This window comes from Pelmatolapia mariae, linkage group LG10_11 (assembly GCF_036321145.2).
Source record: "Pelmatolapia mariae isolate MD_Pm_ZW linkage group LG10_11, Pm_UMD_F_2, whole genome shotgun sequence".
In the NCBI taxonomy this organism is placed as follows: domain Eukaryota; kingdom Metazoa; phylum Chordata; class Actinopteri; order Cichliformes; family Cichlidae; genus Pelmatolapia; species Pelmatolapia mariae.
The window spans coordinates 54,163,166-54,176,366 of record NC_086236.1 but is presented as its reverse complement, the minus strand read 5'-3'; the positions used below and the strand labels follow the sequence as shown (position 1 = coordinate 54,176,366).

The window sequence follows — 13,201 nt, the reverse complement described above, 5'->3', positions numbered from 1 at the left end:
TTGTAAAGCGAGCGGTGTGCAGACTTCTACATTAGTTTCTTCTCTCTTCCTCTACATTTTCCCCTTTCTCTTTCGATCTCTCGCTCACTCTGTCTTGCACTCAGGCTTACACTCTTGGTCTATAATGTCGGAGAGTGCTAGAGTGCATTTAGGAATTATCTGTGGTCTCTCCACCATGGATCGGCTTCAGACAGAATATTCTCAGCTTCTGTGTTTATATTAACTCCTCCTCATCTGTCTTGCCCCTGCCCCTCCCCTTTTGCTTTCTAGGCTTTGGCCATGGCTGAGGTGAACGGGCCAGTCCCCCAGGTGGCCGAGCCGCAGATTGCCATGTTCTGTGGCCGTCAGCTCCTGCACATGAACACACAGACCGGCCAGTGGGAACCGGATCCTCAGGGCCGCCAGGGCTGCTTCAAAGAGCCCAGCCAAATCCAGTCCTACTGTCAGGAGGTAGGAAGCAAAACTTTGCAGGGGGATTGAAATTCAGCGAATGGAAACTAAACAGCTCTGATGAAGACCAGACTAGAACAGCAGCATTATGAAATTGCTGGTTTAGGAATACTATTTCATGATCTCAGCAAAAATCAATAAATAAACTAATAAAATAAATAAACTGTATAAAACAAAGGGAGTTGAGTAAAATTTCACACTCTTTTTCTCTAATTTGATTTGTCTAACACATGTCCTATCAAACCTATATATTCACAAATATATAGTGGAGTGATGGCGGTCTGTTGGAATATTACAATATTTCACCTGGCCTACCATCTACCTTTCTGTCCTCTTGTTACCTGCTACTGTATGCGTACTCTTTAGCATCTGCTGTAAAGTTATTAGTGGTACACATGCTCTCCACACACTCCTTAGGCTGACATTATGATAGAAAAGGCAGCCAGGCACCATCTGGAGGCCAAAGCAGACGCAGCAGCTACAGACAGCAGCAGCCATGAGCTTGAATGGACAGTAATCCGATTAGCTGACATATTATGCATTTGAAATGGCTTTTACACAAAACCCTCGTTTTCCTTGATATTTGTGAGGAAAGCATTTTAGTGTGTATTCAGACTGCAGGCTACAGCTATATTTCTTTCGCTTATTAAATCTCATTATGTGCTTGTGCTTCAAATGATTGGCCTAAATTGAAAATGGAAATAGTCCAGTGTCAAATTAGAAATATTGAAAGACAAGAATGGCCATTGAAATTATTATATCTAATGTGGCTTTAGACTAATGCCCCTACACGGCTCCATGAAGTTAAAATATATATATATATATATTGCATGGCTCTCCCTTGTTAGTCTTCTCCCCACTGATACTGCTCTCCCTCCTCTTCTTCCCTGATCCTGCTGCTTCTGCTCTACCCCAAATTTACCAATTTTACCCCTATCTGCTCTTCCTTTTGTCTTTATTCCCTCTGTTTTGTCCATCTACCTATTTGTTTCTGTGTCTCCGTTATCTCTGCATGTACCTATACACTCAGATGTACCCAGGGCTCTCAATCTCCCATATAGAGGAGTCCAAAAGACCAGTCACCATCCCTGCCTGGTGTAAGAAAGGTTGGGGGCACTGCCAGACACACCCGTTCATAGTGCTGCCCTACCGCTGCCTGGGTAAGAACAACACAAATCACTCTAACACAATAACAAATATAACCGATTTATATATTTTTTAAACAATAGAGTATATTTCACATATCCCTATGATGATTGTGCTTCATGTTTGGTTGTGTGGTTGTTGTTTTTTTTCTAATTAGCTTTTAATGTGCAATTTAAAAGCTAATTGTCTAAATTAAACTGTGAAGGCTGTGATCCTGATTCGTTTTGTTTTGTTTTATTTTAGGTAAAAAAAATTTAAAAAAAAAAAGTGAATGTGTTCCCACATATGTAACTAATACACAAGACAACAAGATAAACACAGCATGTTTAATTTACAGTTCAAATACCAGCATTTTCATGTCTCCCAGCACTACACATTTGTAAATGCATTACTATTAGAAGTGTAGTTAGGCAGCACTTAAAAACTGGACTGTGAGACAGAAAAGACTTGCAGACAAACAGGTCAAGCATGCTATAGGCCACTAGGTGGCCAAATAGGCTAACGATGGATGAGTGACTAAATGAAAGGGTAATGAACAGTAAGTCAGTCTGGATTAATTAAAAACTTACATGTTCATGCATCTTACTGTGAAACCTGCTATAGCTTGTTTGATATCTACGGCAGTGCCTTTCATATGGGTTTTTCCTCATGCATGAGCCTAAATGAAGAGTAATGATAACAGTAAGAGAATAAAAGGAAACAGGGGTGTAGACTGTGTAAACTGTTCATTTCTGCTTGGTTTATTAAGAAAGGCAGTTAATATTCTGCATTTATGATCTCTGTAATAAATATTTTACATTCATTTTAAGCAAAGTACATTTTTTTCTGTGTCCTTGATTTGCTACTGTAACTGCATTTTATCTGTCTAAAGTGCTCGCTCATTATACATTTATGCTCTTTCGGTTGTTACTGGTGCACCCTGTCTTCATTTAAGACTTCCAATTCACTGTCCTTCCTCTGATCTGTGTAATCTATGCAACGCACATCTGGTGTTCATGCACACAAGGCATCATGATAAGGTTCATTGGACTTGATACAAAAGAAAAGAAAATACCTGATTTAAATATAGCTGATCACAGCCTTGTGGTCATCTACTCTTGCACCTCTGGACCACTACACACAACTCCTTGTTCTGTAGATTTGTACACCCCACCATGAAAAAAAATGGTGTGAGACGATGGTCCTAATTGGGCTTTTGAGCTTCTGACATAATGCACCACCTTTGGGCTTAGAAACTTAGAGACTTTTCAACTGAAAACTGTTGTTTCGTCTCTTGCTCGTAGACCAAAACCATGCTCTCATCAACAGTGATGGCGTACATAAGTATGACTAACTGCTCATACTTACATACATTATGTTTTGGGATTTTTTTAAAAAACATTTTTTTATTAGGTGGAGTCCCTAAACTTTGTGTACACTCTTGCATTTAGTGTCTGCTATAGCCTGTCCATGTTTGATATGTATTGATAAATCTATTCAAATAAGAATCTCAACTGTTATCATAGTCCTACTGCTTGACATACCTTTTTTTCTCTCCTGCTGCAGAGGGCGAGTACGTAAGCGAAGCCTTGCTCGTCCCCGACCGATGCCGTTTTCTCCACAAGGAGCAGATGGATGTCTGCGAGAGTTTCGTGTACTGGCACAACATTGCTAAGGAGGTGTGGAACAGACTACTGTAGACCAATTTAAAAATTGCACAATGAAGACATGAGAGGTCAATCATTTTAAAGACGATGAGAAATTTTTATGTGACTGACACATTCTGTAATTATTCAGCCAGCGCACAATTAAAAACACTAATACAGCCAGCTAGCTCTGACTGTAATAACAGTCAGAGCTAGCTGGCTATTAGTGGTCTTTGTGGTGTATTGTTCTTGATGTCATACTTCATCAGAACTCCCACTAGAGATGATTTTCTGGCAGAGAGAGGTGCCACACTCCTTCATAACATCTCATGTTAAAGTTTTGCTTTCAGAATAGAAATGAATCATTTTGTTTTTATTTCTAGAATTGTCTACTTTTAATGCAACTTCTATCATGAACGACGTATTTTTGACACTATGTTGAAACACTGTGACACTATGTATTTGCTTCTGAATACACTCGAAATTTGACTCTGTGTTAGGAGTGCACTTCAGACAATCTGGAGCTCCACAGCTACGGGTTGCTGTTGCCATGCGGGGACCATTACCGGGGTGTTGAATACGTGTGCTGCCCGGGGCGCGGAAGTTCTGGTGATAAAGGAGAGGCAGAAGAAAGAGACGTCCCTGCTGGTCCTAAGACACTTGCATTCCAGACGAGTGGAAAACTCAGCTCTGTGTAAGCTGATTCAGCTTGACCACGCAGACATGTTGTAGGATGAGGCTGTGGTTTGTGTGAAATATTTATAGTCACCCATTTTTCCACACAGAACCAAAGTGACAGCACCCACTCCGAGCCCCTTTCCTGAAATAGATCTTGATGATGATTTGGAATTTGAAGATAATGAAGTGGTAGAAGACGAAGACGAAGACGAGGAGCAGGAGGAAGAGGAGGAGGAAGAAGTTGATGAGGATGAGGCAGAAGGAGAGGAGGAAGAAGAGGAAATGGCCACGAAGGATACAGAGTATGAATACCCTATCGACTCGGGTCCCTACCAAACATCGGACTACTTGGACACCTTCTACTATGAGAAAAGCCAAAAACCCACCACCTCTTCTCCTCTGATGAAGGGAGACAGCTGTAAGTCTGCCTCACTGTTTCTGTTCATCTTTCTATTGCTGAGAGAGAGAAAAAAAATCATGCCCCACTCATGGTTTAGTAACTGTTGTTACCAAAAATGTCAACTAGGTTCTCTGCCATTTCCAGACACATACGGACTCACCAGTGCGCCTCATGCATGGATGTAGGAAATCTACACCACAGACATGCACACATGTCGGTTTCATGCTCTACTTTTCTGTAGCTCAGCTCAGTTGATGAAATGAGTGTGTGTGTGTGTGTGTGTGTGTGTGTGTGTGTGTGTGTGTGTGTGTGTGTGTGTGTGTGTGTCACATCAGTCTGGTGCATAGCACAGCAAGGCCTCAGCAGGGTTCACTATGGGGCGTGCAATAAATGGAGCAATTGACCACTTCACTCTAAATTTCAGAGCAGTAAATATTGATAGTACTCATTATGTGTGGGAAACACAGTAAACAAAGAAAAACCAAAACTGGTTGATCATTTTTAGTCATATTTGTGTTGGGTGATGTTATGGTGTTGTCAGTGGTTTATTTTTACTCAAAATATTTTTAACCTTCATCCCATCAGTATGTTTATCTTATACTGGACTATGAGTACTACAAACTGTGGTCTCTGGGAGTAAACAACTGCAGGAAACGTTAAAATGTAAACTGCAAAGGCAGGTTTTATACAAGATTTAAAAAATTAAAAGAAATAAATTACAGCACGAAAAGAAAATATATAATAAAAAAAATGTAAATGAATTGTAATTATTATTTTATTGTATTTAAATCAAATTAATTAAAATTGACAAATAGGTTTTAAATAAGAAAAAAACTTGTCAGGTACAACAAACTAGCATAATTATGTGGTTAGGGATTAAACTGTTTAAACTCTGTGACTGTATATTTACACCTTTTTTCTTTCTTTTTTTTTACAGTTTTTTCTTTTACTTTCTGCTCATTTCAAGTAAAGGAAGCTATAAAAAAAACATGAGAAAAAATTAAGTTAAATCCGGTGGCTTAGTATTACCTGTTACCACTAAAAGTATTAATCCTAACATTGTGTTAGATATACTGAATATATATTAATTTCATTAAAAGACGTGGTGTAACTTCCAGTCCAACCAAGCTGAGGTCAAATACTCAATCTGGGCCTCCGAGCTTAAAAAAAATGTTATCACAAACAAATTATGAAATAGCTTGAACTCAAACATATTTACTCCAAGTTTGTTAAACATTGCTTCTTTCTTGATGTTGTTGCTCTGTGACCTGTACTGTCCTTTTTAATTGCAAGATAATTTCGCTTTGGCTCTTGCAGCCTACGTGACAGTAACAACCTGTTTCCTGTCTTTCCCATCTAGTGACTACAGCTAGGCCCACAGATGGTGTCGATGTTTATTTTGAGAAGCCAGTAGACGACACTGAGCATGCCAACTTCCTTCGTGCCAAAACAGACCTGGAGGAACGCAGAATGAAGCGCATCAATGAGGTAAATTTCACAGGGCTAAGAGCAGGCTAATGGCATCTTGGCTGGCAGGTCACAATTTTGACAGGTGATTCATTAATCTGGAATGAGATTTGCTCATCCGTTGCTCTTGTCCTCTAATCTAATTCTGAAAATGACAGTACAGTAGGCCTGTCCATGTTCCGCCTGCATTCAGGGGAGCTGATACTGAAAGACATTTCTTAAATAGCTCCCAAAAAAAATGTCGATTAGGGCTGGGTTTAAGATTTTATCGTGCGATGTGGAAACCCCCTTTCATTTCATTAGTATATACTACAAAGTAAAGTGAACTTCTTTGGACTGTTGGGCACATAATGACAAAATTAGAAGATGTTACTCTGACGATCCTGTGACAACAAGATTTTCAAGTTGTTTTCTGACATTTCTTCACAAAACATAGATTAAAGAAGAAAATAACTGCGGGGATATTTGACCGGCATCTTTGGTCATGATCACAAGAAAGCTGTCATACAACTTCAAGATTGTTTTTTTGATTTGGGTTTTCTTTGTGGTATTGCATAGCACCACTGCAGCGTCTTCTTTGTTACAAATGCAGTCAAACCATGTTGTTGAACTGATGCCTAAACCCCAAAAAGAAAACCTAGTTAGCAAATTAGATAACTGTATCTACAAGTCCTTTCAGTTTTGAAGTGACAAAAGATGGTGTCTTTTGTGCTCCGAGTTTCATGAGAAGACTGTCTCCGTCACACACTCTGGACACATTCTGTGTGTTTGAATCCCTCAGATCATGAAGGAATGGGCAGAGGCAGACAACCAGTCAAAAAATCTGCCAAGGTCAGAGAGACAGGACCTGAATGAGGTAAGCAGGCATTTATCAAACCCGCTTTACTGACTTACAGTTGCAGTATCCCAGATAAAATGAATAATTATGGTCTTTTCTCTACCAGCATTTCCAGTCTGTGCTGCAGACGCTGGAGGAGCAAGTTGCTGGAGAGAGACAGAGACTTGTGGAGACTCATCTTGCCCGGGTTGAGGCCATTCTCAACAACAACCGCCGCCTGGCCCTGGAGAACTATCTGACAGCTGTACAGTCTGATCCCCCTCAGGTAAAACTACCCTGGAGTACAGAGGAGGAGAGAAGACAGAGATAAACAATCGCAGATATCTTGTCGATCTGTCTATATTTATACCCGGCAGCAAATTAGAGGAGTCTTTGTCTCATTTTCTGGTATTTTACTTCTCACTCTTATCTGCTGCTGAACTGTGTCTTCCAGCCAGAGCGTGTGCTGCAGGCGCTGAAGCGCTACATGGCTGCAGAGCAGAAGGACCGCAGACACACATTGAGACATTACCAGCATATTGTGGCGGTTGACCCCCAGAAGGCCGAGCAGATGAAATTCCAGGTGTGTGTGTGAGAGCGTGTGAGGTATTTGGATGAGGTGAGCACACACCTGTGCTCTGCACATGTGAGAGTCTCTTGTCTGCTGACCCTGAAACACACAGAAAACAGAGAACTCAACGATGTGAGTCAGCTACAAATCCTCTTTTCATTCAACTAAAAGCAAAGGCAGTCTTTTCTGACACCAAAAGATTTACAATCTGGTAGCACTTTTCATTTTAATTCAGTAATAACATTTAAAAATGAACAGGTAATAATTATGTTATTACACACTGTTAACAGTGGGTGTATTTGGTTAAAGCTAAGACTCATATTTTTGCTATAGGGTGCTAGGGGATCAGAAACATATCCTAATAAAGAGAAAATACACTAAAGACACTAGTAGCATATTAATATTTTGGAGGCTATACAGTAACCTGCTAAAATACACAAAAACAGGGACGATATCAGTAATAATTTGGATTACAAATGTAATATTATGACATTAATCAGGTAATAAGATGACAAAGTTAAAGTAATACATTTTAAGCTAATATCGCCCCTTTGTAACTTACAGTTTAAGCTCTTTTGGTCAGAAGCATGCGCAGAATCAATTTGTATTTCCTGCAGGTGTACACACACCTTCATGTGATTGAGGAGAGAATGAACCAGAGTCTTGCCCTGCTTTACAAGGATCCTACACTGGCTGAGGAACTGCACAGTGACATTCGTAAGCTATACTGCCCTGACAAAGATTTTCACATCTATGGCTTCTGTTCTGCGTTGTTGTTGTTGATGTTGTTTTAATGCTTTTAAAATCTGTGTTGATGACTTTGCGTCTCATTCACAGAGGAGCTGGTCAGAGCAGAGCGAGGTGACATCAGTGAGCTGATGACCACCTCCTTCTCTGAGACCCGCACAACTGAGGAGCTTCTGCCTGCTGACAGCGAGGAGGAGAAGGATGATGAAGAAGAAGAGGAGAGAGCCTTCCAGAACAGGCCCTATCCCCCTCGCATTGGTACACAGTCCCTGTTAATCATATGCACTTAAGCAAAATTTGACATCCAGGTTGCTCTCGTTAATGATGCTTTTTTCCCCCCTGATTTTCTCCATAGAGCTGCAGCCTAACAACAAGAACGGTAAGCTAGGTTTTCCTATTGTTTTAATACTGAATTTTCCCCTTTTGTATGAATTGTAGTATGTTTTGAGTTAACTTCTCATAGCTAAACATGTTGCTGCACTTTTGTCTGCAGATGATGAATATGATTACACTACATCTGAGAGAGGGCCTACTTATGAATATGAGGTAAAGGTAAGATTGTAACCAGTCTTAAAGGCTTTTCATATCTTTGATAGACTTATGTGTGTGTAAAGGTTCTGTTTTCTGTGACCCAAAATTTTGCTCACCCTTGCTGCTCTTAGATCAACACCTCTGCAGAGCTCAAGCAGGCGATCAGACCTAATGAGATCGCTAGAGATGAACTGGTAAGAGTATATGCATTATAATTTCCTTTAAGCCAAAAAAAAAGGAAGAAATTACCAGACCTATTTCTTGCCTCGATGTGTGTCTTGTGTTTAATGGCACATATTTCTGTCTTTCCACAGCAGCCTGATGCTTTGGAGACATTCAACCGTGGTGCCATGGTGGGCCTGCTGGTCGTAGCTGTGGCTATCGCCATGGTGATGGTAATAAGCCTGCTGCTCGTGCGCAGGAAGCCATACGGCACTATCAGCCATGGCATTGTTGAGGTACGACCCCAGCTAGACCATTCATTTAAGTGAAGTTCCTATGAACATGCAATTCATACTTGACCTTAAAACACTTTACTTATACATATTAAAGGTGTTTAAACTCTTTTTAGACTCTTTTTAAATTTTACATTCTGATATTTAGCTGTGAAGATCATAGCAACTCACTGGAAGGATAGATGTCAATCCAAACATTTCAAGAAAGCATAATTCTTGCCAAAATGTGAAGTATGGTAACTTCCTGTGTGCTAAAATATGCAAGCCGTTGCTATTATTATTCATATTAAAAGGTTCTTGTTAACATAAAATGTATATTCAGCACATTGCACAATGTAACAACACTGCATAGATTAAGCACACTGAGAATTAGAGATTCTAACTGGTGATGGGCAGCTAGCTCCAGCTACATGTACAACAAGTCTTTCTATTGAGCTCGCACTAAGATCAATAACAGTACTGTTACTTTAAGATCCATATAATGATTATTATCAAGTTTTGAAATGTTTTTTAGAAGTTCAGAATCTGGGCTAGACCTCAAACAGTATCCTTCCTGTCATACAGTGCGTCGCTAAATGTCTTCCTGTCCTTCTTGCCTGTGTATTCAATGTTTCTAAAGCATGTAACCTCAGCATTGCAGATTCATTTGCAAATTTAAGCTGCAAACAATGTGAAAAGTTTCCAAACTTCAAAGCATCCCAGGTTTATCAACTTTTCTTAAAGACCATGCTGTATCATCAGTATTATCCAAGTAGCTCTTGTGAGTTTCCTAGTATAAAAACTGTGTTGAATCCATCATAAAAACATTAAATTATAGTGGACCTCATCCTCTCATTCTGTCATTCTGTCACATCTAGCCCACAGTTTAGTTATATCTCAGGTCATGGTGCGATCATTGCTTCTGACTTTGTCTTTAGTGTGTTATGACTCAGGGTCTTGTGTGTCTTTCAGCAGGTTGACCCGATGCTCACGCCAGAAGAACGACAGCTCAACAAAATGCAAAACCATGGCTACGAAAACCCCACCTACAAATTCTTTGAACAGATGAACTGAAGCATCGGGGCAGCCAGCAAGTCATGCCTGACCACACGTTGTGTCCCTCGACTCTTCCCAACAGTGATGTCCTAGCTACACTCCCTATGTTGGATTTATGATATGTCGCAAATGTAAAGTAACTGAATAAGTACGGGGGTACATCCCAAACCCATTGTAAATGACCCGACAACAACCAATCATCCGATTCATCACCTATAATACTCCTTTGGCTTAGAGTCTGAGGATGTTTCTTTGCATTAGCAGTGTCACAACATTTCATAATCCTAAAACCATTCACCTCCTCCCAGTGGCATGACTTGACCTACTGCTCCTCGTGAGAAGCTGAATTTGAACGGTGCATAATGCTTTATAGTATTTATTTTCAGTAGTAGTGTCTCTGTTCAGATTGTACCACAGTTAGATGTGATGTATCTGTGTAGATGAGTGTGAGTGACAGCTGAGTTTAAACATGGCATAAATCCCGATTTAAGTAAGAGTTAGTGATAAAAACAAAAAAATATCCATCGTATTCTCAAACTGAACTTACCTCCATGAGCTACTGTTTCATCGCACAGTGCAAAGTACGACTACATTAGGCAAGAATGGGGAGGTGTTAACTTTGAATGTGTGAGACATTAGGCTTTGATTTGAAACACAGAAATAGGCCACACTAATCGATACAGAGCTATGTGCTGGTGGTACAAAAGAAAAATGTTTTTAAAAAAAAACCAACAAAAAAAACACCAAATATTTAATTTAGCTTATTTAGTCAGTGAATGAGTTTGTTTTATTTGTTCTGCTATCTAAAGAACTGTAAAACAGAATAATCAGAAGTCCGTTATTTTGATGAAAGCATGACAACTTGGTGTATGATGCTGCAGTATTTATTTGTGTTGTTCCTGTCATTGCTTTTGAAAAGTCGGAAATGTCACAGTTCAAAATGGACACTGTAAATAACGTAAGAAGTACATACTGCTAGGTGTAGACATTTCTATGATTAATTTGCATTGATGTAATGGAATAATACATAAAAATAGTACATTGTGCTGTTATGAGAAGGAGAAACACTTTCCTAACATGGCTGATTGAAAACGGACTGTTGTAAAAACCAGCACAAGACAACGACACAGCAACTACTTTCTGAATGTATTTAAGGTAGATGTTGAGGCTCCATCTTCTTTTCGGTACTGCATCATTCCCTTAGAAAACCTTAGTAGGAGTAGTTAACTTCAGCACCTCCAACAGACTACATGCCTGATGCCCTTTCTCATCACCTTGTGTAGCAGCCTGTTCATCGTCACATCTTTTGGCAGGTTTGAATTAGAGCGGAGCGGCTTAACAGTTAGACGTATCGTACCGCACAGAGCAGTGAGTGGAAAGAGGGCACAGTATAGTAATGTGAAGTGTCAGCGTGTGCAGTAACTCCCAAAAAACTGACCACACTCTGGCATGATAGTCGTACTGTTTAACACCTTTGAACACTACAACATTTGAGCATTAGTAATCTAGTATAGACGCTGTACTAAAGTTCCTATCATCATCAAGAAGCTTTTTCACTAAATGATTCATGGTAGTTTGTCATATTTATGAACAACATAGTACACCATATAGGTACTACAAAAAGGGACTGCCCCCCCCTTTTTTCTGATTAATTGTTAAGTGCTTAGTGTATCGATTTGATTTCATTTAGCAACATCGTGTCAGATCGTCTAGGTTAAAAAGGTCACGTTGTGGGATGTTGCTTTTGATTCATCAGTCTTTAACTATGTGCGACATAGTACAGATAATCAGTACCAAAATCAGGTTATAGTTTATTTGTTTATTTCTGGGTGACATTTACTGTAAAAACAAAAAACAAAGACAGCAAGAAAGAAAAGCGGCTTTTGTTCACTGTAACGAACGTTAGATTTGTTTTTGTGTGAAGCTTGTTTTGAAATAAGCGAGAGATTTTGACTATTGGACTATCCAATCTTCTGTTCCTTCTTGTTAGGTGCGTTCATTGCAGGTTGCGGTTGTGTTATGACAGGTAAAGAGAAGTCATAGCTCCTGTATAATTTGTACAGCTACGTTAGTGAATGAAAACATTGTACGTTCGCAGTTTAAGTCAGTTGATCTTGTAATGATACTACTGAAACCATAGATGAGAATAAGCTTGCCTGTGTTTCCCAAACCACTGAAGGTTTCCTACCAGCATTTAGCAGACTTAGAACGGTGTATACTGTAGTTACTCAAATCACATTTGTACTTATGTCCTCTGTCGAATTCTAGACTTCTTTGTTGGTCTGTCCCCCTTACTTCCCAATGAACTATAAACAATGTTATTGAAATTTTAATTGCTGCATTATTGCCTTTTACAATGCTGTGTTTTGGATGTAATGATTCTGTATTTTTTATTTGTATGTAATAATCATTTGGATCAAGGGTCATGCTTTTCACGTGTAATTTTAGAAGCTTGGACAAGAAACACTGACAAGTAAATGTGAACTACAGACAGACACATTGCCTCTGCCTAATTGACAAGGGGTGGCACTAAGCACAAGATGAGCCAAATTGATCCAATTGTGTACAGATTGCTAAATGTTAGACACCGATCCCGTCTGTCTGGTTTCAATTATACTGCAGGATTTTAGGGGTGTTGATAGTAATGTTGGTCTTCATTTTCATTAAGAGTTTTAACCAAAGACATGATCCATAAATAATGAGACAGATCATCAAATTTGGCAAAATGTTTTCCTGTGTAACTGTACTGCAAGCAATCTGACAAACTGAAACTGGTGAAGCTAATTAACAGTCTAATAAAAATGAGTGACCCATAAAATATTGTCTCTGCTTTTTAAATGTACTTACATGCGTGTTTCTCTGTCTATACAATGTACCAGGGGTGTCAAACAGATGGCCTACAGGGTTGATGGCTCTGAAAATGGTGAAAATGTAAGAAAAAATGGTGGATTTTTCATTTTGTTTTGCACCAGGAAGCACCAGTAAAGCATGACTTTAATGACAAATCACACCATGAGAGCTGTCCAAAGACATTACTTATCGCATAGCCTACCACACTGAGCTAAGATCAGTGATGATGCATTTCTTTGGTTAACTACATTACCATTTCTTTGTAATCTGGGTCTTCATCATCTTTTATCTGAAAAGATGTTACTCACACTAAAAGAGAGAGTATATATATATATATATATGTATATATATATATATATATATATATATATATATATATATATATATATATATATATATATATGTATGTATGTATATATATATATATAT

General features: G+C 39.1%; 1 protein-coding gene across 4 annotated transcripts in view; it reads left to right on the top strand.

The window, feature by feature from the left end:
• The window catches only part of aplp1 (amyloid beta (A4) precursor-like protein 1), a 34,219-nt gene extending 21,289 nt beyond the window's left edge, over nt 1-12,930 (top strand). The window contains exons 2-17 of one of the 4 annotated variants that reach the window (XM_063484639.1): nt 271-450; nt 1,481-1,610; nt 3,142-3,254; nt 3,722-3,915; nt 4,007-4,317; nt 5,660-5,787; nt 6,548-6,622; nt 6,711-6,869; nt 7,038-7,166; nt 7,772-7,871; nt 7,992-8,159; nt 8,257-8,280; nt 8,395-8,447; nt 8,564-8,626; nt 8,747-8,890; nt 9,842-12,930. In XM_063484639.1, the coding sequence (XP_063340709.1) occupies nt 271-450; nt 1,481-1,610; nt 3,142-3,254; nt 3,722-3,915; nt 4,007-4,317; nt 5,660-5,787; nt 6,548-6,622; nt 6,711-6,869; nt 7,038-7,166; nt 7,772-7,871; nt 7,992-8,159; nt 8,257-8,280; nt 8,395-8,447; nt 8,564-8,626; nt 8,747-8,890; nt 9,842-9,940 (2,070 nt within the window). In that variant the 3' untranslated portion in view covers nt 9,941-12,930. Of the gene's footprint in view, nt 1-270; nt 451-1,480; nt 1,611-3,141; nt 3,255-3,721; nt 3,916-4,006; nt 4,318-5,659; nt 5,788-6,547; nt 6,623-6,710; nt 6,870-7,037; nt 7,167-7,771; nt 7,872-7,991; nt 8,160-8,256; nt 8,281-8,394; nt 8,454-8,563; nt 8,627-8,746; nt 8,891-9,838 lie in introns of all 4 variants that reach the window. The other 3 variants (XM_063484638.1, XM_063484636.1, XM_063484637.1) reach the window with 3 other exon arrangements.
• The last annotated feature ends 271 nt before the right edge of the window (nt 12,931-13,201 follow it).